This window comes from Microchirus variegatus, assembly GCF_963457635.1.
Source record: "Microchirus variegatus genome assembly, chromosome: 14".
In the NCBI taxonomy this organism is placed as follows: domain Eukaryota; kingdom Metazoa; phylum Chordata; class Actinopteri; order Pleuronectiformes; family Soleidae; genus Microchirus; species Microchirus variegatus.
Window position 1 is genome coordinate 3,625,720 of NC_139815.1, and position 26,689 is coordinate 3,652,408.

The following is a 26,689-nucleotide window of genomic DNA, read 5'->3' on the forward strand; positions in this document are numbered from 1 at the left end:
CGCAAATCAGCTACAACGTGTCACTATAACATGTGCATGTTAGGCTACTGCAGTGTGCATGTTGTGGTGGCTCTGGGTAGAGTCAAAACACATGGGAGGAGGGAAATGGAAATTTATACAAATGGCTGCTGACTTTTTAAATCATTGCCAGCTGAAAACTGCAGCACAGGCGTCTGTGATTTAAAGCCTGAGAGAAGCGAAATGTGTGGCGCTGACCACAGAACAACAGAGGCAGAGAGAGACAGGCTACAAAGTAGAGTTAACACACATATATTCACATATACATATATATATATACATATATACACATATATATACACACATATATATATACATGTATATGTGTATATATTTATATATATTCACTTTTTGTGTCATAGCGATGCAGCTAACAATTATTTTCATCATCGCTAAATCTGTCGAGCATTTTCCCAATGAATCGAGTAATCGTTTGGTCCATAAAATGTCAGAAATGACAAACCAAAATGATTCAGTTTTAATGATTTCTTTGTTATATGGAGCAAAGAAACTGGAAAACGTACACATTTAAGAAGCTGAACCGTTCAAAAGCCTTAGAAGTTTAAATAATGAAAAAAAAAACCTCAAACCCATAAATCAAAATAGTTGGTGATTAATTTAGTAATTGATTATTTGAGCAATTGTTTCAGCCCTAAATGCAACAATTATTAAATACTGCATATCACGGGCTATTCTTACGATACACGATATATGGTCCAAGATACCAATAATATCACGATATAACGATTCTGTGATAATCAATATATTGTAAGACAATCATACAGCGATACATTAAACTAATCTAACTGAAGAAAACAAAATGTTGGCATGAAAACTTAAAAGTGCAGGATTTCTTTATTTATTCACAACATAGATAAAGGTCAAAGGTCATAAGGTCTATGTATTGAACGTGGATGGAGCATCTCTTAAAGTAGCTTTCTCCACCTGTTATCCCGCTGTAAACTCCCTCTTCTTCAGCCAGCTCACTGGTAGGGACCGTTTACTTGAGAGCGTCTTCATTTATGAGTTTAAACATTGATAATTGCTCTGATGTTATCATATTGCACAAGGAAGGACGGCGATACATCAGCAAATTGATATTTTTTGACGCAACTCTCGTATAAAAACAAAATACAGCTTAAATGTTTTACCTTACCTTGAGATCACTTTTATGGCTTGTGAAGATAGGGTTGTTTTAGCAAGCAATAATAATAATAATAAAAAAATAGAGCATCCATATTGACAAATTCATTCATCACAGGAACACTGACGGACACAAGGGGACACGAGTGAACGTAAAATGAGACTGCAATAAAAAAATATATATCTAAAAACAAAGGAGAAACTTGGGCTTTTACAAAAGAGCAATTGCAGCTCTGTTGAATGTGTTTATGTTTTGCACCTTTGATTTTTTTTTTTTTTTCACCAGAAGGTGGGAAGTGTTTACTGAGTTTTACCATTTTTCTGTCCATGAAGAAGTTAAAACCACACAATTAACTGGAAACGGGAAGAAAACAACAGCGACCGCACAACACTTTTACATCTGTCCCTTTCACCACTTCACTTTACTTCACAGAGCAGATGACCAGCGTCACTGCAGACCTGAGAGTGAAGGCAATTTGTATCCATTCACCAAGAACAAGAATTCACCAATGGAAAAGAGGCTCAAGCGCTTGCTGGTGTATAGTTTTAACTTAATTTAATTCTTCTTTTAGATGAATATTTGATGTAAATTATTCTATCTTCAGTTGTCCCTCATCAGTCCCACGTCTTTATTTGCCTTAACAAGCGAGCTGCACAGCATTTTAAAGGATTTTCAGTCACAATATTCCGGACTGATATTAAAAAAGAAAGAACATAAAGAGAAGCAGACTCCTGCTGTGAGGCTGCAGATACGAGAACGAGGGAGACGGACAGCCAGTGCATGAGGACAGCTCTGCAGCTGGAGGACAGGTTTGGGGATTAAGATCATTAATATGATTGTTAATCTCCATTCCGTTAAAAAAAACCAGATCTAATCTGACACTCGAGATCGTAATCAGGACATTATGTTTTGATATATATATATATATACTTTTTTTTTAACTGTAATTTGCTTTTAAGTATGTACCACAAACTAATTTTAGACCTTTTTTACTATTGAAGTTGTTTGTGCCATATCTAGCTATTTCAAAGACATAATTATCCGACTGTGTGACAAATATTCTTCTCCCATAAAGAAGAAATAAACAGCCCCACACCATGACCTTTTTACAGTCTGTGCACAGTAAGGCATGCGATATACACTACTGTTCAAAAGTTTGGGGTAACTTAGAAATGTCCTTATTTTTGAAGGAATAGCACTTTTTTTCCAATGAATATAACATTAAATGAATCAGAAATACACTCTATACATTGTTAATGTGGTAAACGACTATTCTAGCTGCAAACATCTGGTTTTTAATGGAATATGTACATAGGTGTATAGAGGCCCATTTCCAGTGTTCTTATGGTACATTGTGTTTGCTAATCGCGTTAGAAGGCTATTAGAAAACCCTTGTGCAATTATGATAGCACAGCTGAAAACAGTTCTGCTGGTTCTTTATTTGAAATACAAATAATTTTTTCTGATCTTGTCAATGTCTGGACTATATTTTCTATTCATTTTGCAACTCTTTTGATGAATAAAAGTGTGACTTTTAATGGAAAACAAAAATTGTATAGATTTTTGGATTGTATTAAATCAATACTGATGCCAAGTATCCCATATTTATTTGTTTACTCTTCATGAAACTATACTGGTTTAATAATTTAATTTATTTAACCTTTAAATAAAGGTTATAGTAATTTTCCATTTTCCTCTGTAAGATACTGTGAGTCTGTCGGTTAACGCTCGATAAATAACCTCACTGTGGTTATGATAATAAGGTTGTTGACACTGCCGCTCCTGTAGCCGTTCCTGTCATGTCTCATATCAATTTTCTCCTAAAATGGCGTCTGTCATGATTCAATCAGTCGATGACAATCAACCTCACCCTACTCTCCAGACCGGAGTTTACACGACTGCTGTTTTTGCAGACGGTCCAACCATCTGCTTCATACGTGCAGAAAAAAACCCAAAACAAAACAAAACAAAACAGGAAACGTCCAACTGAGACGCGGTGACACCAGGAGGCGGAGGAGGAATGAAACGGCTGTGAGGAAACAATGAATTTAAATTGACAAATGATTACTTCTCCTTTTTAAATGTTCCCTCCTGTGTGCGAGGACGACACGGCAGTCACAGTCAAAATTATGGAGATGTAATGAGTCACTGCTGCATAGAAATGACACGTCGCTGTTCCATGAGCGTTTCCTACACCTGCATACAATTACAAAGCCATTTAATTTCAATCTCTCTTATCGCACGCTGTTTGTCATTCCATTAAATCACAGACACACACTTAATATCAAACACTGTGCGTCGTTATCTATACAGACAAAGTATGTATTCACTGCCCATTTACTCGAGTTACAAGTTATTTCAGCTGCTATTTTTAGGGTAAAATTAATAAATATAATTGAAAATTATATTTTACTGACATTATTTCTCACCATAAGTTTATGTTTTAGGCTCGTTCTCTATGTGCTGCTGCACATTTCCTGTTTTTAACGTCAGCAAGGTGCTCTCTCAATTTTGAATACGAGTCAAACTCCCCCCAAAAAATGCTGATTCTTAGATTTCCTGTGAGGCAACACGCCAGCATTTCATTAGTCATCCTTCACCCCCACCCACCCCGAACATGGATGACATCATCAGGAATCACAGCAACACAAAGGACTTTAAAACAGCCTTTTCCTCACGTTCAGCCTGACACATCATATGAAAACACATCCTGTAAGCACGGGCCAAACATTTCACTTTGTGAAATGTAATATACTGTTTGAAGGTGGGAAAACTTGACACAGTATCCAGCAGGGGGTGATTAATCGATTTGAAGTTTTTTTCATGGTTACAAGATTTCTGATTGTTTTAGCTTCTTATATGTGAATATTTATATGGTTTATTTGCTCCATAAAACAACGAAATCATTAAAAACGGAATCGTTTTGGTTTGTGGACAAAACAAGACATTCGAGAACCTCATTATTTCCAGGTTTGACAAAGACTGATTAACATTTTTTAACGTTTTGTGACATCTTATGCAGTGCTAAATAGATAAATCAGTTTGAGTGTTTTGTTTTATAATTAAAAACAACCCCTCTGATTTTTCAGGTTCTTAAATGTGACAAAGAAATCATTCAAACGGAGTCATTTTGGTTTTGAGGACAATAACAACACATTGGAGAAATGTCATCATTGCAAGGTTTTGGGAAACAAATCATTTTCTGACATTTTACGGACCAAACAAACTACTCTAATTATTTGAGAAAATACCCGACAGATTAATTGTTCATGAACATAATCAGCACTTGCAGCTCGAGTTTGATTCACCTCCTGCATGAACACAATGACATTCAGTTGAGAAGGAAGCGACGTGGGCTGCGTGTAAATCCATCCAAACTAATTATTCATTAATTAGATTTGAACAAACAGCTGTAATGTGCACAGACACTTGTAACCAGGGCCTTGAGATGAATTCCTCCGGATATGTCAGAGTGTGTGTATTAAGTGTTGTGTACGAACCTCGGCTCAGTGACCATGGAGATCACACATTTCCTCTGCGGCCCCACATTCTTCCACGTCTTCGCCAGGGACACGATCGCACCAGCATCAAGGAGACCATATCCGTATGAATGGCTGACTGCAGGGGGCGACAGAGAACAGAATAGACAGAGATGTGAGTGATGGCTGAGCTGATGACAGTGACATCATCGCTGTGGATCCTTTTAAAAGCTCTATCTATCTATCTATCTATCTATCTATCTATCTATCTATCTATCTATCTATCTATCTATCTATCTATCTATCTATCTATCTAGTTAGCTAGCAAATACTATGTTAGCTAGCAACGTATATATCTTGCTAGCTAACAAAGTATCTATCTACCTTGGTAGCTAGCAAAGTATCTTTCTATCTTGTTAGTGAGCAAAGTATCTATCTATCTATCTATCTATCTATCTATCTATCTATCTATCTATCTATCTAGCAAGCTAACAAAGTATTTATCTATCCTGCTAGCTAACAAAGTATCTATCTATCTTGCTAGCTAACAAAGTATCTATCCATCTTGCTAGCTAACAAAGTATATATCTATCTTGCTAGCTAACAAAGTATCCATCTATCTTGCTAGCTAACAAAGTATCCATCTATCTTGCTAGCTAACAAAGTATCCATCTATCTTGCTAGCTAACAAAGTATCCATCTATCTTGCTAGCTAACAAAGTATCCATCTATCTTGCTAGCTAACAAAGTATCCATCTATCTTGCTAGCTAACAAAGTATCCATCTATCTTGCTAGCTAACAAAGTATCCATCTATCTTGCTAGCTAACAAAGTATCCATCTATCTTGCTAGCTAAAAAAGTATCCATTTATCTTGCTAGCTAACAAAGTATCCATCTATCTTGCTAGCTAACAAAGTATCCATCTATCTATCTATCTATCTATCTATCTATCTATCTATCTATCTATCTATCTATCTATCTATCTATCTATCTATCTATCTTGTTAGCTAGCAAATACTATATGTTAGCTAGCAAAGTATATATCTTGCTAGCTAACAAAGTATCTATCTACCTTGTTAGCTAGCAAAGTATCTTTCTATCTTGTTAGTGAGCGAAGTATCTATCTATCTATCTATCTATCTATCTATCTATCTATCTATCTATCTATCTATCTATCTATCTATCTATCTATCTATCTATCTATCTATCTATCTATCAATCTCTGAGAGCACAAGAAACCGAGGCGATCAAGTGGTTTGGTTGGGGAGGAAAAGTCTAATAAGAAAATGGAATAATAATAATTTCACTTTGTTGTGGTTCCAACACTTTTAAAAGTGTCATATAATGAAACCACAACCTGCCGACAGCCTGATTTGGAAGATGAACGACGCTACGATCCACAGCAGCTGCAGAGGGCGGATGAGATCATGTAAAGGAGGTTCTGTACCTTTGCGTCCAACCCCGTTGGTTGTCCAGTCGTTAGTTTGCAGGTGGGCAGGGTGAGAAGTTCGCACAACCAGATGTTGCATATCCCTCCAGGTCAGGTTTTTACTGGAAGAGTGGAGACACACACACACAAAGTTGAGGCCCTCAGATAAAACAGACGTCTCCAGCAACAATAAATCCTATAGTCTTCACCTGCAGGCGGACGCCTGATTAAATTAAAACAGTAAACAATGAATCAGGATTTACATTCCTCTCAGAATTGCACTGACTCTTAAGTCAACATGTGTTTGAAGTCACTGTCTGTCCTCAGGCAAAATGCGCCGTGATGAGAAAACATGAAAATGTTGTGTTTATTCTGTCGGCAGCCATGACGGTTGGAGGGGAATTGTGGTGGTGGTGGGTTCCAGGAGGTTCATGTGGGGTTTTGCTTCACTGCTTTTGGTGAAGGCAAAGCAGATCCAGTGTGCAGTGTGTGAAACTGACATGTTCTTCACCGGCAAGGAAACTTGCAATTAACAAAAGAAAATGCAGGGAAGATGTTTAATGTAATATGGAAAACACTTTTTGCAGCACAGAGACTTCACACATCCATCACAAATCTCTTTAACTGTAGCTTATTAAATGTGAGGATTGAAAAGTCAGAAAAAAACAAAGAAGTGTTAAATGCCATCTCTTGAACCTGAACATGCACATGAGCGTCACCTCTGTGACTCACTTGAACTCCGACATGTCTGACTCGCCTGGAAGTAAACAATGAACCTTTTTATAGTGAAACTACACTGTAAACATTTTAATCGTAGTCACGTGCAGCAAAGCGATGTTTACGTGAAGAATATATGATGTAAAACCTTGCATTTGCAAATGTAATTTATAGACTTTTCCAAATACATGTCGACATGTTAGGCCAATGGAAATTATGCTGAAAAGAATTTCAGTGAGATTGACTGTCGCTCAGAATGCATGGATGTGAAGAAGACAGAATAAAGCTGGGGTCATGAAGAATGTGCATTTTTCACATATATTGGTCAAAGTAGTTACAAATAACAAACACGACATTTAAAAATTTACAAGGTCGACAGACTTCCTCACTGACTTTATTCCAAGCTTTGTCTTTTGTTAAATCTGTCTCTGAAGATAAACCTAGTCTTGTATTTATTTTTATTTTTTTTATTGTATGAAGCAGTTTTTGTTAAACCTTTTTAACCCAAGCAAACAGAGCAAATGATGCAGAAAGGTGTTGCACCATTCACGCTCCTCAGCGTGGCCAACGTGAAATACGCGTCTACTCAAATCTGTGCGTCGATTTTCTAAGCAAACTCCATACAACTGAAAGGGGGCTATCGCCACCTACTGTAGTGGAGGGGAACACATTGTATTCAATGACCAACTAGTGCTTTTATACTGGGACAAAGAACGTCATCCAATTTAACCTTCAACCTAGAGCTGAAACAATTACTAGATTATTAATCGATTACTAAATGAATCGTCAAGTATTTTGATGATCAATTAATTGTTTTGAAGCTTTTTTCATTATTGAAACAAAATTCTGATTGTTCTGATCCTGATTGTTTCAGCTTCTTAAATGTGAATATTTTCTTTTTTCTTTGCTCCACATAACAAAGAAATCATTAAAACGGAATCATTTTGGTTTATGGAGAAAACGACACATTCAAGAAAATCGCCATTTCCAGGTTTGACAGACTGACTTGTTAACGGTTTCTGATGTCTTATGCACAAAACAATTACTCGATTAATCGTGAAAATAATCGTTAGTTGCAGCTCTGCGCAGAAAAAGGTCCTCATTTTCTGTTCTATAGAACAATTAGCTCAAAAATCTGCACAAAAATGTTTCATTTTGTCCTTTATTTTCAATTGAAGTGGCTGATTTAAATACAACAAAAGCATAAAAAGGTGATGGTAGAAGGAGACTGTGCAGTTAAAGAGAATAATAGAACAGAGGTAAATCTGTGATAAGCACTTACTTTGCCTCAAGGGCGAGAGCGATGATCCCGGCAGCCAGCGGCGCAGAGGCAGAGGTTCCTGTGTGGGAGTCTGTGCATTTTGATTTCAGGTCTGTCGTCACCTGAGAAAGATAAACACGGCATAAAACAGCACAGAGAACAAAAAAGAAAAAATGACAAGGAGATAAATTTTCCTGACACATTCACCTTAAATTATTTTTTCATTACGCTAAAGGTTGAAATAAATTAACTCTACTTCGCTTGCACGACACGTACCTACTCCTCCGTTAATTAATTTTAACAACTTTGGTCCATCGCTAGAACTAAAAAACAGATAAACATTTCCCTCATTATTTCATCGCTTGTTCTTTATATATACGTTTTTTTTTTTTTAGATGCGAATATGTTTGGGGCAGATTCTCACTTAATGGTTGAAAAAGCAGGAATTTAAGAGCAGCATGACCCCCCCGTGACCAACTGGAAATATCAGAGCAGGAAAAACCTAGGAACTCCTGCTCTGCCTCGGTCTTCATGCAACTCTTTAGATCCAACTGCTCCATCTCAGATCTCCTTGACGACCCACAGCAGAGAGGCTGAGAGGTTGAACTGGGCAGATCCAACGTGGAATATCAGCACATGCATGAATATAAAGCGCGGAAGAGGAGGAGAACCAGGGTGTTTTAAATTAGCACACCGCATGGAAGGAAGGAAAAAAAAAAAGAAGACATTTAGCTCTCAGCCACCTGCTTCATAAAAACCTACAGGGGGGTAAATCTATGCAACTGAATATGACTAACAGGAAAAAAAGCACTGGAATCAAGAGTCAGCTCAAAGTGCTGACCAGTGCAGAGCCTCCAGTAAATGATCTTCTACCAGACTAAACAGAATAATAGATGTACTGGCTGCAGAAATGACTCCAACAGCAGAATTACGCATTCAGGAGCTTCTCATATCCCCCCCCTATTTTAAACTGAAAGAGAGGGATAATTTGAGTCTAAAAAATAAAAAAGAAACAAACGTTAACATATTTCGCTTCTGCATGACCCTGAGGTGCAAACCGCTCTCTTTTATTCCGTCTAATCACATGCCCCCCCCCCCTCCAGTTTACAAGTGACAGCACAATTAAGCGAGTGCAGCAATAAAGCATTACAGGAGCAGCTACGCTATGTCACAGAGATGTCATGAGCTGTCCATATTATTTCTTCTGGCTGTTTAATGGCAACCATTATGAAGACAGAAAAGACAGAGTGTGTGTTTGTGTGTACGTGTGTCCAAACACATGTGGAGGGACCAATAATTCTGGGTTTGGAATTGGTTTTATGATTGTTATGACAGGTTAGATTTAAGGTTAGGAATGTAATCGGAATGTGCGATTGGCAAATACATAGTGAATTATGTTATTGCCCCCAGAAAAACAGTGAGACAAACTTGTGTGTGTGTGTGTATGTATATGAATATATATATATAATAGTATTTGTTACCTCTTTAGGATATTTTTCTGGCAAAAAAACACTGACCTTGTCAGGACCAGTAATCCTTATGGAGACCAAAACCTGGTCCTAATGAGGCAGAACCATGTTTCTGAGGAACTAGTTAAGTTTAGGACAAAAAGTCAACGTATGGACGCGAGCAAGTGTGAATTTCACTGCAAATTGTGTCAACGGCACAACCCCACATTAGTTCCATTTAGAGTTGAAATTAAACGATTAATCAATTATTAATTGATTACTGAAATAATTGTCAACTATTTTGATCATCGATAACGGGTTTGAAGCTTTTTCTTATTATTAAAACAAGATTTCTGATTGTTTTATCTTCTAAAATGTGAATATTTTCTTTGTTTTTTTGCTCCACATAAACAAAGAAATCATTAAAACTGAATCATTTTGGTTTGTGGACAAAACATGACATTCGAGAACATCGTGATTTCCAGGTTTGACAAACACTGATCAACATTTTTTAACATTTTACAGACCAAACGATTCATCGATTAATGGAGAAAATAATCAAAAGCTAATTAATTATGATAATTGTTAGTTGCAGCTCTAGCACCAATCGTCAAGTTAAATTTGAAATTTAGAATTAGCGTCGATGTGAAGACCAATCAGCATTGAGATTTTACGAATGACGTTACGTACTGACTCTTCTCATAATGGACAACCGGACGGTGATGCTTGGCGGTACGGGGACAACCAGCTGATAAGAAATGATGCGGAAATTCCAGTTATGGATAAGGTTAGGGATGACACTCGTGTCGGGATCAGATCAGACTACACAATATTTTTCTATTTTTCATGTTTGCAACCTTGCCAGATTATCAACCCGAGTGGCACTGGATCGGTCTTGTCACGTCTTGTTCCAGGGACTGGCTGCTCGAGTTCATAGGTCATCGGGGGGATGTCAATCATCTTCATTACCAGTCATTACTCACTGAGTTGCACAAGTGCCTCTGCTATTTCTTGCCAACATTTTTGGCTTTTTTAACTCTGTCGTGGTAGTCCCTTGAGGAGGCAAAGGCACAGTTGCCAAAACCTCAAAGAAACGTTCTTCAGTGTCACTATTCCACTTAACAGCAGCAGCAGCATTATCCCTCTCCCTCTTCACTATGTTTATGTCTGTATGATGCATTGCATCATCTATTGGTCAACGTCCCAGCATGACGTAGATGTTGAACTCGGCAGGAAAATAGACTCTCCAGGGTCGTGGAGCGTCCTAGACACCAAATCTCTGTTCTTTAGGTTACACTACATGTCTGTTCTTTGTTCCCGATGTTCATAATCGGGTCTGACACTGGATATGTGTCGGTCGCGATCAAATTGTTAGTAGGTCTTCCAAATGAAAAAAGAGAATGGAAATCAAAATTGTCCTATGAAAAATAGCTGTGCAAACTTCAGCAGCAGCTAAGCTGATATTGACGATTCTAATATGATGGAATCCCAATATCTCACAGACCAGAAAAAAGCAGATAGATCCATAACTCACAATCTGTTTCTCATTGAGGTTGCCAGAACTGTAGGTGGTGGCCAGAGTGGAGGAGCAGGCCTCACTGTACCAGGGAACGTTGCCGTTCTGCGTGGAGCTGCTGATGGACAGTGTGTAGATGCTGTTGGTGTAGCCGTCACAGTTACAGCTGTCCTTCTCCCTGCCTCCATTTCCAGATGCCCACACGAAGATAGATCCTAAACCACCACGACCCTGGGGAACATACGGCACAATCAGTACCATCACAAAGGGAGACTATCACAGAGCCTTTCTTTCATTCATTCATTCATTCTTTCATTCACGACCTACAACAGGGGCCTCAAACTCAACTGACCTGAAGGCCAGAAATCAAGATCAATGTGGGGGGCGGAATAACGCAAAAGCTGCGTCCACTCGGTCAACTCCAAAAAAGAAGAACACATTTACGTCACGATTATTTATTACGATCCGTTTGTCAGTTAGTTATAACATGATAATCATACAAATACCACAACCACGGACATATTCAGCTGACAGTTACCACACACCACGGTTTATTGAAAAGTAAACCATAGCAAACGATCGTTAGTCCGCACCGGCCGGCTATTGACAAAAGATCGTAAAATAAAAATGAATGTTACGCAACAATGACAATGGTTTCATAATTTTTATATCTCTATTAACAAAGAAAATATTTAATATGTAGCGTACTTGTTTCGCTGCTTTCGGCGCCATCTTTGTTATGTGAAAACACACAATGCATTCTGGGTAGCCCTTGCTCCCAAGGGTGGTCTCGGAAAATCTCAATATTGAGGGCGATACAGCCCTTAAACTCGGCCCTCAACTTAATTTTTCTGAGAATCGGGACAGCACTTGTACTAGCGGGAGCGCGCATTTTTGAGATTGAGGGTTAAGCAAGGAATTAGAATTCACCCTAATAACTGTTCAGTAGGGTTAGAGCTTAACATGATATGACAATATTCTATCAAGTAATCTCAATAACAATAATCCTGACAATATTTCAATAAGTGTTTTTGTTTTGATTAGGAACAAAATAAAAACCCCATTCATGCAACAAGCCTCCGGCGGCCTCTGTTGGTCATATTAGTAAGTGCAAGTGTGGAAGCATAAACAAACAGACAGAGACAGGAAAAACAATACTTCACACCCACTCTGTGGGATGAAGTGATAACACAAATAGACAGAAATAACTCATTATAAGTTAATATTATGTGGTGGCGTGTTTGAAATCTCTGATCGAGAAAACAAGAAAATCTCATTCAATCTTAACGGGGATCCCAATTACACGAGAGGAAATTCATCTCAACAGGGTCCGATTCAAACCCAGCGTACATCACGCAGGGCAGGGGTGGTCACTCAGTAAATGAGAAACGGCTAAATATCACATGACAACACTGCAACACAAGACGACACCACAACAGCAGCTCATTGTAATTAATCATCCAACCTCTCTCATCCTTTGAAGTGCAATAATTTCCATCTAAGAGCCACTTTATTGTATTGAGTGGTCCACTCTCTCTCTCTTCCTCTCTCTCTGCATTGATCAAACCCCGCCACGCACCACCCACACCACCATCTGACAGCACCGTCACTGTGGCAATTATCTGAGGAGTCAGTGTCAGCAGTTCCAATCAGCTTTATGGAACATGACTCGAATCTTACTGGTCTGTAACGAGCTTGATGGATGTATTTATATAAGGAGGAACAGATGTGAGAACCGTGAGGAGCGAGCTGTAGGTTTATTATTAATCTATTCGCTTGTTTGTTTTACATATCTGACAGTCCCGGGGATTTAGACGACTGCTGCAAACCAAACACTCGCTGCACAACAGTGCGTCTCCGCTCTGGATGACTTTCAGCTCGACACGCGATGACGCTGATTCATTCGTTTGCAACTAATTAAATCCATTAAATCCCACACTACACTGTAACGTATAGAGTCAAGCGTGTACGCGGGAAATGTCGGGTAGAAATGCTACAGAAATTCTTTGTAAAACAATGACGATGTTGGTCAGTCTGTCTGTTAAATACATACAGTACATCTGCTGATCTGACAAATCCCTCTATGCATCTACTTACAAAAACATCTACCAATGTAGCATCTATCTACATATATTACCTACCTATGTATCCACTTACATATTTAACAATTATCTCCATACATGTATTCTCTACCCACCTACATTTGTATGTGTACCAACTACCCTTCTACGTATATTTGTACCTAGCCCCGTATTCACAGACCTAGATCTCTACCAAACCAAGTATTGGACTATCTATGCATTCACTTACTAATGAATCTATGTATACATGTACCATCTACGCATATTTGTCCTGACCCATCTACCGATCTATACATCTACCGAACCGCGTATCCACTTACGTATTTACCTAAGTATTTAATCTCCATACCTTGCGTATCTCTCTGCCCATGCATCTACAGCAGCGGTCCCCAACCTTTTTTGCTCCACGGACCGGTTTAATGTCAGGAAATATTTTCACGGACCGGCCCCCTAACGCTCTCTGGTCGCTATGGTAACGCTTAAACGTGCCTTCAAAATAAGATACACAAAACAGCTGTAAACGTTTCATTAATGTTTATATATTTGTTTCAATTGCTAAGTGAAGCCTGTCATATTTGGGACAAGAGTCGGGACCTTAATTTGCTTGCACAAAACTATTGATCAGCACTCAACATTTGTTTGTTGTTCATCAAAATCAGTATGCGCCGAGAGCGCTGGTGAGCGAGCGGGTGGGAGAGAGAGAGTAACGAGTGCGAGTGAGTGAACTCTGCGATCTTGGCCATTAGTTAATGTACTTATTTTTGTGTAGGCTGAATACGTCGCACAAGTAAGCGAGTTTTGCGACTCACTCCTTGTCACTGAAATGTTCTGCCAGCGGGGACTTCTTTTCTGAGAGAAATCTCTGCAGCGGCTCTCGCTACAAACACTCTGGCCAGCGATCTCCCTCGGGATGGGTCAAGAGTGAGTCATAGACGGATGTAACGGAGGGAATCCGGTCATTTTTCAAAATAAAACATTGTTCAGAGCCCGATAATAAATAAAACGGAAATAAGGTTATTTTATTCAAGTTATTTATTCTTTTTGTGCGGCCCGGTACCAAATGACCCACGGACCGGTACCGGTCCGCGGCCCGGTGGTTGGGGACCACTGATCTACAGAATCCAACGACCTGCATGCCTACCCTGCTGCATGTATTCACGTACTTAACTCCGACCCACATATTTCGACATACGTACTTGCCTACCTAAGAATCTAGCTTGCTAGAAATGTAGCTAGATTCTACCAATGTAAAACTCTACCCATCCATCCATCTATCTATCTATCTTGCTGACTAACTGAAAAGAGAGAGCTAAAAGATGAGCCAACAGTTCAAGTGTCCTTCCACTAACATTGAATAATTGAACAACAAATCTTCGGACGTAAAGTCCGTCAGCGCTTCTACTGTTCTCCTTGTGGTGGCCTTTTACAGGGACATTACTTTCCATTCATATTTGTCAGGGTCAAACGTGGCTTTGTTCTTGCCCGCTTGTGTCCTCTCATGCTTGAACATTTCAATTATGTCCTGTTGAAAGGAAGTCTCACACACACACACACACACAGGCGGTAAACAATCTCTGTTACACACACACACACACACACGCATGCACGCACCTCCATCACTCCACGCAGAAAAGCTTCTTTGGCAAGTTTGGCAGGTCCATCTACGGTTTTCCCATCATCCTCCGGGCCCCAGCTGGCGCTGTAGACGTCGATGTGTTGGGGATTGAGACTGAGAGACTGGGCCTCCACCATGTCGGTCACCTCGCCGTCCAGCATGCGCACACCTACAGCGAGAAAATTTATAACATTCAAATGTTTAAATGAGATTTAATATTTAATGAACTCCGAGTCCAAGGGAAGCTCTCTGCCAGTGGGCTAGTTTTATTTAAGACCCATTTCCTTTGGCTTAATCCAGTTGTTGTGCAAGTACTTAAACGGTGCTCTTTCGCTAAGTTACTACTAAAATAACACAAATGAATCTCTGGCCTAATTATCTACTAGAGGACCTACTTAGGTACTCGGTTATTTAACTGTAATTATATCTGGTAAAAGGGATTTTTCTCTCCTGATGTACTACTATCATTCGTCAGTCATTTCTAGCCTTGAAATAACCTTTTATGATGAACTCAAGGCAAAGGCTTTGCTTTCAGAGGCAGCCACAATGGACAAAGCAGCAAATAAAGAAGAACAACATTCTTTCATGCACAGTATGTGAGGGCCAACATAGTTCCTTAACGCGTGGTAAATGGAAGGGTGGAGGAGGCTCTGTCTAATTTGCAGGTTTACCACTAGATGTCACAAATTCTCTCACACAGGATCATTAAAAGTAGGTTTTAATTGGAACATAAGAGTAAATTGATGTACTGCTGTATCAGCAATGGCCTGCCTCTTAAAAACAGCTAAAGTGATGTAGGTGTAGTGTTGCAAGTCTGCAGTTCTCAGCCGAGTTTGCCTGTTTAAGGACACGGCCCTGTTGCCGTGGTGAGGTTTGATTTGCATATTATTTACACACTTGTTCTGCGGTTCAAATGCACAAGCTGTGTTCATCATTTTGTGCATCCGCCCTGGTGCTGTTATAGACTCCATGTCAATCATCTCAGATCTCAAGAAAAATTGATTGAATGGAAGTATGTAGCAAAACTGAGCTAATAAATAATAGCTAAACAAATAGTCCAACTCCCATTATATGATATGCGATACAATAACCGTAGTATTATATCACAAGACTGCGATTGTTTGCACAACATTATTATTTTAATAGTAAATCAATAAGTCTATTATTTTTTAAATAGTTAGCGATGCATTTTGTAATCAATTAATAATTGATTAATCATTCTAGCCCTCAATGAAACTCTACAATATCTGTCCAAAAAATGTCCCTAAAGAGGTCGAGTGCGGGATTTGGAACGGTTTCACTGTCAATAAACCAATTAACAATCAATAAACCTGCCGTCCGCTTTATCTTCACCCGCTTCACATTTGGGCACCTACTGTATGTATCTTTAAACCCATCTCACAAGACAGGAAATCAACACATCTGTGTATTTTCACGTTCATTTTGCCGCTCACTCACTACACATTTTCATACATACGCAGAACTTTTTTGTATCACTCATTCATACACTGAAGGTTTGAGGGACGGAACTGGGGTTCAATAACTTGCCCAAGGACACATTGATAAGCAGAGTGGAGGAGCCAGAGATCGAAGCAATGGGAAGTGGATGAGCCACTCCGTCTACTGAGCCGTATCTGCCCCAGGAGAAAGAGCCGTCTTGTCTTCATCTACAATGTCTTGATGAAATTGGTGCAGCTGCCTGAGTGTATTTAAATTTAAATTAAATAATTAAACCGGACTTACTCGAGTTTTAATGGCACGCTTTCAACTACAGGGCTCATTTGTAAGGTTTAAATTTTAAGTGGTTGCAGATGAAGTGGCGTGCAAGAGATAAAAGAAAAGCACACTTGTCCTGACCAATTATTTCTGCTTAAAGTTCAGAGGTTTTTCTCGCATTTCTTCTCCCTCTGCAACAATATGAGGTGAAAAATCAAGGACACTAAAAAAAAAAAACCAACAACTTTTCTTTCCACATTTGAAGCAGTGCAGGTCAGGTTACTTCATGCTGCAACATATAGGTTAGAGTATCCAAGCACTGTGTCTTTGAAGTCCTCCAAAGGCATCAAACTGGCACTGTGCAGCTACTGTTTCCATGGCAGCCTGCTGAGAGAGGGCAACTGAAGAACCTCTGTCCAAAACAATCTATCTATCCCAAAATCCACTGGCAGGGAGTAAATCAAAGTTTACTGCAGTTGTCATGCATTGTCATTAGATCAGCAACATTCCATCATCAGTTATCAGCCAGGAAATCTGAACTCCTTTTCCCTGTACTGTCAAACAGACCCGTGCTTATGTTGTGCTTACGTTATACTAAAGAAAAAGGGCTGAACATATATTAAAAGTACTGAAGCTGAAAAACTAGAAAACTTTTAATTTATTAACTATAACCTAAAAATTGGAAATGATTGACTTTTATATTATATAATTATACTGTGACATGCTTTGGTCAAAATACCTTAAGGATGAAGCACCATAGAAGTTCAATCACCTGCCAAAACAGCCCTGTGCAGAACGCTCACTTTTGAGTGTCTGTCTCATTAAATGCAAATGAGACACAGGAAACTAAGTCAACTTCACTGTGGCTCCAGCAGCTAACAGCAGTTAGCATTTGGGAAAAGCCATCATTTGCCGACGCTAGCCGGCACATTTCCGTCGTATATAAAATGTATCCACTGGACACGTAAATCCTCTGGAAGTTTGTGTAGAACTCCGTGCTGCACTGTGCAGCCAAGAATAAAACACTTTGTGGACTTCCGTTCTTCTGGATACTCTTGCCCTCGCGTGCACTCTTGCTTATTTTTTAGGGACAAATTTAAGTTCAATGTGGTCATCTTCCACTTCAAACCGTGAAACAGAAATAATGGTGGTACAAGACGTCGTCTTGAATAAAACGGAACCATTTTTATTTTAAAAGTGATCATACACTTATGAGCTGTATATTCAATTCCAAAACACACCGGACCTTAAACTGTGTAAATTAATGCATTGTGTAGGTTTGCACAACACCAATCTGTCTCCTGTTAACGCCTACATGGCAACACACGGCCCACTTCTTATGTTAATACAGCTGAACGCCATGTGGTGAATTCCCACTCTGTACCTTCAACAGAGCCTGGAGTTATGAGACTACTCTGACAGGGTTAGTTCAAACTTTATTACAGCTCGAAGGAAGCTCGGAGGCTCTCGAGATAAGCAGACCGGTAATGAGACGGAGCACCACACCCTCAACCCACTCAAAGTCCAACAAATAAAACTCAGCGGCTCATTTTAATCCTAAAATCCCATCAAATGCCTTTAATTTCAGAAACGCTGTGAGGATTCAGGAAATTATAAATCAACTTGTTTACTATGAAAATTGTATGCAAATAAAAAATCTATTTTGCATATAAACCACTGAAGCTACATATGAAGGATGGGAGCAGAAATAACGTGTGTCTCTTGGTCGGCAGAATTACAACTCATCGGGTGTAAAACCGCATTTTTTAAATAATTTTAATACAAATTTATATTTCACAATTTTTCACCGCTCTCGTCTTGTGCATCTCTTCTGAAACGGGCAGTTAGCCGTGCATCGGTGTGCGTCTCTGCTAAAACAAATAAACTAACTAACTAAACTAAGACTAAATCTGTGGATACAATGTTAAGCAGCAGACTTTGGCGTTCTCAGACTCGGTGTTTCTTTTCTTTTCTTTAAATCTACAGCCATGTCCCGTTTGCAGAGTAAATGAAAACCTCTTAACAAAAGCTGTGCATTCACTGAAACAACAATGAGGTGGAGGGACAGCACATTAGTGTGAGGAGCGAGAGAGTAAAGAAAGTGCAAAGGTGTTTCCTCGCTTTCTCCTATGACTTTCACTAAAATTCTGTTATCAATTTTTCTTTTTCCCGGGGTTTATACAATGGATAACCAATCACCAATTCTCTAAAATTCAAGGACTGGATGTGCTAATTTACTTTAAAGACTGGCACCAGCCATGACCAAAAAAAAACAATATATAGACATTTGTGATGACTTCTACCAAAAACCTTTTACTGGCTTTAGACAAAATATAATGGAATGTATTGGTGCAGTGTGATACTTTAAACCTGTGTTAAGCTGGGGCTGTGATTGTGTGTTTAATTTCATTATAATTCATATATATCTAAGAAGACAGAAAAAGGTCCTTGCATGATCTCCCCGGGTTCTCCGGTTACGTAAATCGGACGCTCTAAATTGAGTGGATGGTTGTTTGTCTCCGTGACGGACTGGCGATCTGTCCGCCGATCGCCCTATGTCAGCTGAAATTGGCACTCGTGGTGGATAAAGCGGTTGAAAATGGATGGATATAATCATCCTATAAGTGGGCAGAAAGTTATATCTGCCAATTTTGTTCAGCCGGTACAAACTCAGAACAGTGTGTTTGACAGTAAGAGAAATTCTCTCCATATCACTGTGCCTTTTCTTTTAAAAAAGAAATCCTGCTAGTCTTCACAAAACCAATATACTCAGTGCAGAGTCAATTCCACATCGCGACTGCGGTGATGCACAGAAATATTCTGTGACATGCTGTGCCCTACAAAACTGACTGAAAATAACACCAGTGCTGGCTCTGCAGAGCAGGACTTTCAGCTGTCCTGGCAGTAAAGACAGAAAACTGAGATGCAGTTAAGCTTTGCCCCTGAAGATAAAAATGTAAATATTAAAAAAAGAACCCCCCCCACTTATTTTTATTTGACCGTACCTCCAATCTTGGCATCGTAGGCCACACCGACTCCACAGATTCCGTTGTTGGCGACTGCAGCCACTTCTCCAGCACAACGTGTTCCATGCCTGGAGAGAGAGGATCGAGAGGCGTATTTTAATACTTTAACACATCTATGTGTAAATATACACACTCCCACAGGTCTTGTTTAACAAAAGGTTGTTTTAAATAAATGTGCTCCTGTACTTCTTTGTTTTCGTCTCCGTCTACAAAAATATGCGAAAATAATCTCAGGCTTTGGTTCATCAAAGCAAATCTGAAACATTCCGTCATTGAGAGGACTCATTATCTGCTGCCTGACCTTGCTCCACCTACAGGACCTGATTAAGTCAAGGTAAAATGGGAAATTGGATGACACAGAACACATGGGATGGCACGGAATTAGATTCAAAATGGGTCTTTCATCAGGCCTCAAGTAAGAGGTGAAGCACAGGAATCCAACAAAAAAACAAAAACACCGTGCTAGGTGCAGATCATCACATTCCAGTCAGGTGCATCACCGTGGTCTGCCACACGGATACGTGCTCCACATGCCCTTCAAACGATGACACAATCCCCACTGGAATGCAGCTATTCTCAGACAGGATTGCGACGCAATTCCACACCAGTAAACAACAATAAATAAGGATTTCCACTTCAGAGGAAACCGTCGCCGCACTCGCACCCTTCAGTCAAGGTGCAGAGAGAAGCCAGACACAGCAGAGACACGGCAATCAAAACACCACATCGCCAGTGAACAGCGTCTCCTGATAAGACGCTGGGAAAAACTCTATTATCACAATATGAGGATTAAAGGTCCACGGTGTAATGTTTAGATGAAATCATTTTATACAAGTCTAAAAATCACTGGAGTGTAAGAATTGTTGTTTTTCCATCACCCCAGTATTAGCATTTTTACTTGGGTCGGACCTGAAGATGCCTTCATTTTGAACCACCACATTTTTTGTTTTGTTTTGTTAAGTATCCCACAATGGACAAACTTGGCAAACTGAAGGCGACATAGGTTTTCTAACACACCATTGTGTGGTCTTTTCCCGGTCAGTCGTCACGGAAACGCACAACGCCGGTAACGCAGTTACTTCAGACACTAAGAGAATGACATTATATTAAGATGGAGCAAGAGATGAGGTGAGGTCTATTATTATTATCTTGTTATTTGTTTCATTTTCTATGCACTGTTCTAAAACTGCAAAATTCCACAGCTTCACTCCAATCACCCTGATTATATGCAGTAGAACAGTATTTGTGATTTTCCTCCGAGTACCACCAGAGGAAGCTCGCGTACCACTGGCGGTACACATACCGCAGTTTGAGAACCACCGATCTCGTGAATCACTATAGCTGAAGTGTATTGTAATGTTCTGCAATGCTGGTGATCACCCACCATTTTGACTCACCGACTTCTGCTCAAAGTCAAATATGCTATCCTTGAACACCACTAGATGTCCCCATTGAGCTTGCTAATGCTCGTAGTCCCATCTATTCTAGCTGATCCACACTGAAAACTTGCAACATTATGTATGCATCGGGTTACTTTAAAATCCACGGGGGAGAGAGGTTACCTCTAAGTCATATCGGAGACCTTTCGCGTCTCCGTCGCAGAAATGCCAGACGGATATTAACCGTGGTCTTATTTCGCTCTTTGCCTAAAGTCTTTCTTGCAAAATAGCAAGACTTCAGTGGAAGTAAATGCAACTACTTTCTGCCACTACCAAGCAAACAGCTTATTAATCGCTATTTTTAGTGCACAGGACATTCTGAGACCCCATAACAACACGCAATGAAAAAGGTGTGACATTACCTCCTGCTCATAACATCAGTACTGCACATTTACAGTGGCAATATTTGTTTTCTCCTATCGTACGCGGCACAGTCTTGTATAATTGGACCTTTAGACACAGAGACTGGTGTTCACCTGCCAGTCCTCGGTGATTGCTGTGGACATGGTGATGAGCTGAGAAGGCGGAGGCTAATCAACATTGGCACCGCGTCTCTGAGCTGTCACTGGACATCAGCTCAATGAGTCAAGTAAAGCTTGGCTCCATACTAAAAAGGAATTTTAAGAGCCATAAAGTTGGATTCTTACTTTGTTCCAAAAGTGTGGGCATGCTAATTTAATTTCAGTTAAAATTGAGCATGAGAGTTTGTTTTCTTTTGACTGCCGTGCCAAGTCGAGCGCGTTAATGTTGTCATTTTATTTTGGTTTTTTTTCGAATGGATTTTCTGCCGCCGACGATTACTTTCACGTAGAACTCGTTGGCATCAACAGACAGAGTGATAATGTGGATTAACTGGGACGACTGACACCGCGTTCAAGTCCACAAACACACAAGAGCAAACTTCCATCTCTGCAGGATCAATGTGTGGATTGTTATCACGATAAGAAGCAGCTCAGGTGTCTGTTATGAGATGCCAGACAAGTACTGGCCCGCACCTCCTGTTATCAACTTTGGCTTTGTCCAAATCTTCCCGCCGACACCGCCATTAAAGTCATTTATGTGGTCGACTGATTCATGGAATACAAATGCTGTTACAGGGGTGAGGCCCTTGGTTTTCTGAACCTGATTATGCAAGCACTTCTTGCATAATCAGGCATTCTGGGAGCAATTTTCACAGGAGTGATGAAGTGGAGACAAGATGATATCCTTTTACTGCTCCCACTCACTGTTCGGGTCAATACGATTGGGAAAAAAAAAAAAAAAAAGAAGAAGAGCGCATCGCTGCATCAAATTGAATGAATTCTGATGTGAGAGCAGCTCGCTCCCTGCTATTTACTCAACATGACTTACAGCCGCCAACATAAAGGCAGTTTCATTTAACAGTTTGCAGGCACGACTGCTCTGTGCTAATCCAATCAACAACCCTAAGTGCAGCAAATGACTTTCAAGGTTAAATCGTATTTAATGGGGGGGCTGGTTTAAACCATCAAAACAAGATTTTCATAATTTGTGTAGCAAAACAACGCTATGATAATAGTAGGAGTCTTTAAACACGGTGGTGATTCAGTTAAGTGCCTAATTTGGAAAACTAATCACGCTTTTCCCATTTCATAACCCCACACTTCATAATAGGATGTGGGGTTTACGATAATGTCTATAAACACATTGTGCAGGTGAATGTGCACAGACTGTAGGACAGGGACAGGCCTTGGGGACAGGAGGACATCGACTTTTCTGTTGTTGTTGTTTTGACGAATCATGTTTGAGCAAGTTTGTGCTGACTGCAGGTGAACAGTCTGGTAAACAGAGGTAGAACACAGTAATCAAAATGCACCGACTAGGGGTGGGAATCACAGGGTTACCTCACGATACGTGGGCCGCGATACCAATAATATCACGATACAGCGATTCTGTGATAATCAATATATCGCAAGACAACCGTACGATACGGCATGATATCTGTCTCACTGAAGAAAACAAAACATCTGTGAAAAGTTTAGTTTAGGTTATCAGTTTAGTTGACAGGGACAATGTACAGAACCAGAGTGTAGCTAAATAGCTCATTTGCATCTGTTCAAAGTGCAGGATTTCTCTATTTATTCACAACTAAGACAACAAAGTTCATAAAGTCTATGTATTTGAACATGGACGAAGCATCTCTTATTATTATCATTATCCCACTGTGAACTTTATCGTATTGCACGAGGAAGAATGACGATATATCACCAAATTCATATTTTGACCCAAAATAAACCACATTTATTTCTCCAGCACTGGAACAGTGCAGAGATGAGCAAGACTGGAGTTTGACGACAAATATTACTTTACTCAATGGGTGTGAAAGTAAGTTGAGTCAATGTTATTCCTGAATTTGACAGTTGTAGATGGAATAATGGAGACTAAAATGACACCGTGTGTCACTGTGACCAGTGTGAGACACTGCAGTAACTGCTATGCACCATCATGATACATCCTGGGCAGCCCATAGACAAGTGGAAGGAAGTTGGGCTTGTAAACTAAGGGACTCCAGATCAAATCCCGAGACAGGTCAAGGACTGGGGTGGCACCTAAGCAAGGTTCCTAATCACCATGGCTCCCCAGGCACAGATAATTGCTGCCTACTGCTCCTGCGCCTACTTTGTGTGTCTAACTACTGGTGTGTAAAAAAGGATGGGTTAAATGCAAATGTCTACTTCCCCATCACTAATTGGTGTGTGTGTGTGTGTCTGCAAATAACACTAATTCTAATTGTGGTCTCAAAAATGTAGAAAAGATGTAGCACGAGGAACAAATGTACCAAACCACATCAAAGTCCAAGTCATCGCGTATCTGCGAGACAACGACTGCACTCCCATCAAACAACATCCACATTTATGAAAAACTCACAAAGAAAACACAGGCAAAAATCAAACGAGTCACAAATGTTAGGTTAAATATTATTAAAAATGCATGTGCTCGGCAGAGGTAGACGAACACATGGTTCACATCAACCAAAAATGAGATGAAAGCTGATGGAAACAGTTTTTGCCCCTCATTAACTAATTAATGATGACACACAGGAGGTCGGCGGTTTGAAGAATGCGACTCAATGGAGGCTCCAGTCATGATGATACATGACTCTTCAAACGCGGCTCTGCATAATTCAACTGGAAAAACTCATACAAACAACCAGCCGGAGCTGCTTTGATTGCCTGCAATCCCCGGTATACGGTGGTTGGCAGCTACCATTATAGCTTTGATAGAGAGCTACGGTGTCAAATAGAATGTGTTCGTTTGATAATCCTAGATAACGCAGATGTAGCGGATGGAGAGCATTTTATATTTTTCTTTCAAATAAGTAAAAAGTAAAATACATGCTCTGAATATCAGGAAGATTTGGTGGAAAATTCAGCTTCTATTGATGAGCGGCACATGAGTCCAAGGTTATGTTGATGCCTTTTCTGAAGGCCAAATAAAATTGGTTAACTCTGCATATAAAAAAATAAATCAATAAATATATCACACTGGGGGTTAAGAACGTAAAACGGTGAAAACGCAGAATCATTTTCCCTGTGTTCGACTGTCAAGAGGATGTTCAGTCACAAAGAGACGCCTGAGGGAGCAGCCGCTCCTCCGACAATAACTGAATGTCCTCGTTTTGTTCTGCATGAACGTGTTTCTGCTAATGAGACTGGCAAGACATGAAACCGAACCTGGATTCAACCTCAAGGCCCAGAGTTCAGAGGAGGGCGAGCGAGGTGAGAGCGCAAAGCAGGAACGAGGAGCTTCAACCAAAAAAACACGACTGCTTTTCTGTTTTCTGCATCAACAAAGATCTGCATGGCATGATTTTTTTTTTGCCCAGTTTGAAACAAGTCACACTAATGACGCGTTTCCACCGGCTCGACTCGCCTAGCCAGGTTAAGTTGCGTTTCCACAAGCATAGTACCAGGTACTTATTTTAGTACCTGCTCTGGCGAAGTTTCAAGCAAGCTGGCGCAATACTATGCGTGATGTTGTCAGACTGCCGGCCACTGATTGGTCAAGTCGACAGAATCAAGTCGAACAATAGTGAACTGTAGATGGGTTAAAAAGACTGTTTTCCATTTTTGAAAATGTGCCCTACTGTGATGCAAAACACATCATTTTACAAGTCAGGGAAAACCTGAGGGAGGGAAGCACATTTTCTAAAAAATACTACTGCTATTCTAGCAATACAAAGCCACACTCAAATCAGTGAAGTATCCCTTTAACAATCCTAAAAATGTGGGTCAATCTCCAACCATTTCCAGAATTTCTGAAATCTCAATATTTAACACAGTGTGTGTCGTGTGTAAAACAAAGTCACCGCAGTTTCTTGCAGCCGTGCAGTGATGACTCCGCCCACGTTGAGTAGGTAGCTATTTTTGCAGTGGAAAACCAACCTAAACTGTGCCGTGCTGAGACGGGACCATAGTGGAAAAGGGAACATAAATAATAGGGCTTTGTAATGGCAAAAATATGGCTAAACAATTAGATTATGAAGACTATAAACTCTGATATGACCTAAAAGATATGAGTTGTAGCCTTTTCCCCCTGTCCCCATGTTTTATTTATTATTAAAAATCATCATACTAAAAATACCAACAGTTATGTAGGTGGAAAGACGGTGAGAGAGACAAATGGTTTAAAGTTGCAGTAGGCGGGATCACAAGAGAAATTGTTGAATGCATAATTTAGGAGAGAGTCGCTCATGCGTCATATTGTATGCAACATATAACTCAATAAAAGGCTCTGCCCATATTTATATTGTTTTATATTGTTTGCTGGTCAAACTCTCCCATCACCAGTCAGATTTGTGATCGACTGACATTATGCTGAAAAGGTTATTAAAAGTTACATTTTTGATCAATGACACACGAAGAAATGGCTTCAACAACCACAGCGGTAAAAAAAATCTGCCTCATAGCTTCAGTGACAACCTGAAAAACTGGCCCTACAGAGATCCTTGATCCTAAATGCACTGAGAAATTCACCTCCATTAATCACAAACATGGTCACTGTTGCTTTGTCACAGTGCTGTGCAAAAAGTCTCAGGGCGCCGCCACCAGCTTCTCTGTTCATACACAAGATCTGTGATCGTTGACATTGGGATTAGAACGACGTGACTGAAAGTCAGCCTTACACGAGTTTGACTCATACAAACATGTCTGGAATGATCCTGGTGCAATAAATCTGGCAGATATTTGTTAACATTGGACAGTAAAAAAAACGTACACTAATGAGGCTTTCACTCCCGCTTTAAAGAGAGCCAGGGTGGTGTTATTTTTCATGTGTAAGAATAAATAAAAAGTTATCTGATTTTTCAGCTTCTTAAATGTGAATATTTTCTGGTTTCTTTGCTCAATATATCAAACATACCATTGAAACTTGAATTCTGAAAATTGTTGTTAGTTGTAGCCCCAGGGTTTCTACAACTTGGTTGACATCAAATTCAATGAATCTTTAAGGCGTTTTTCAGTACTTTCCAGGACCAATTCCTTTAAATTCAAGGACAGAATGTGCTTACACAGCTTGAGACGGGAGGGCAACTTGTAAGAGATTGATTTGCAGAACGCTCTTCATCTGGACATGTGATTGTCCTTGGGATCTTGATCAAAGTCACTCTTTGGAATTTTTATTTCCCAAGCACCAGTTAACACGACATCACAAGTGTGTTTTTCCGATCAGTCGTCATGGAAACGCGTTTACCTGCATTAACAAAAACACAAATCCAGTGGTGGCCTTAAGGCCACATTATACTTCTCCGACTGCGTATGCGTTATCCGTCTGCGTCACCAC

The 26,689-nt window shown here is 39.8% G+C and overlaps 1 protein-coding gene across 2 annotated transcripts in view; it reads right to left on the reverse strand.

Annotated features, from left to right (window-relative positions):
* furina (furin (paired basic amino acid cleaving enzyme) a) overlaps window positions 1–26,689 on the reverse strand; it is a 114,064-nt gene that overhangs the window by 9,557 nt on the left and 77,818 nt on the right. For both annotated transcript variants that reach the window (XM_083901191.1, XM_083901192.1), the window contains exons 7-12: window positions 19,431–19,519; window positions 14,706–14,878; window positions 11,032–11,244; window positions 8,071–8,171; window positions 6,090–6,193; window positions 4,663–4,780 (exon numbers count right to left, since the gene is read on the reverse strand). In XM_083901191.1, the coding sequence (XP_083757317.1) occupies window positions 4,663–4,780; window positions 6,090–6,193; window positions 8,071–8,171; window positions 11,032–11,244; window positions 14,706–14,878; window positions 19,431–19,519 (798 nt within the window). The remainder of the gene's footprint in view (window positions 1–4,662; window positions 4,781–6,089; window positions 6,194–8,070; window positions 8,172–11,031; window positions 11,245–14,705; window positions 14,879–19,430; window positions 19,520–26,689) is intronic.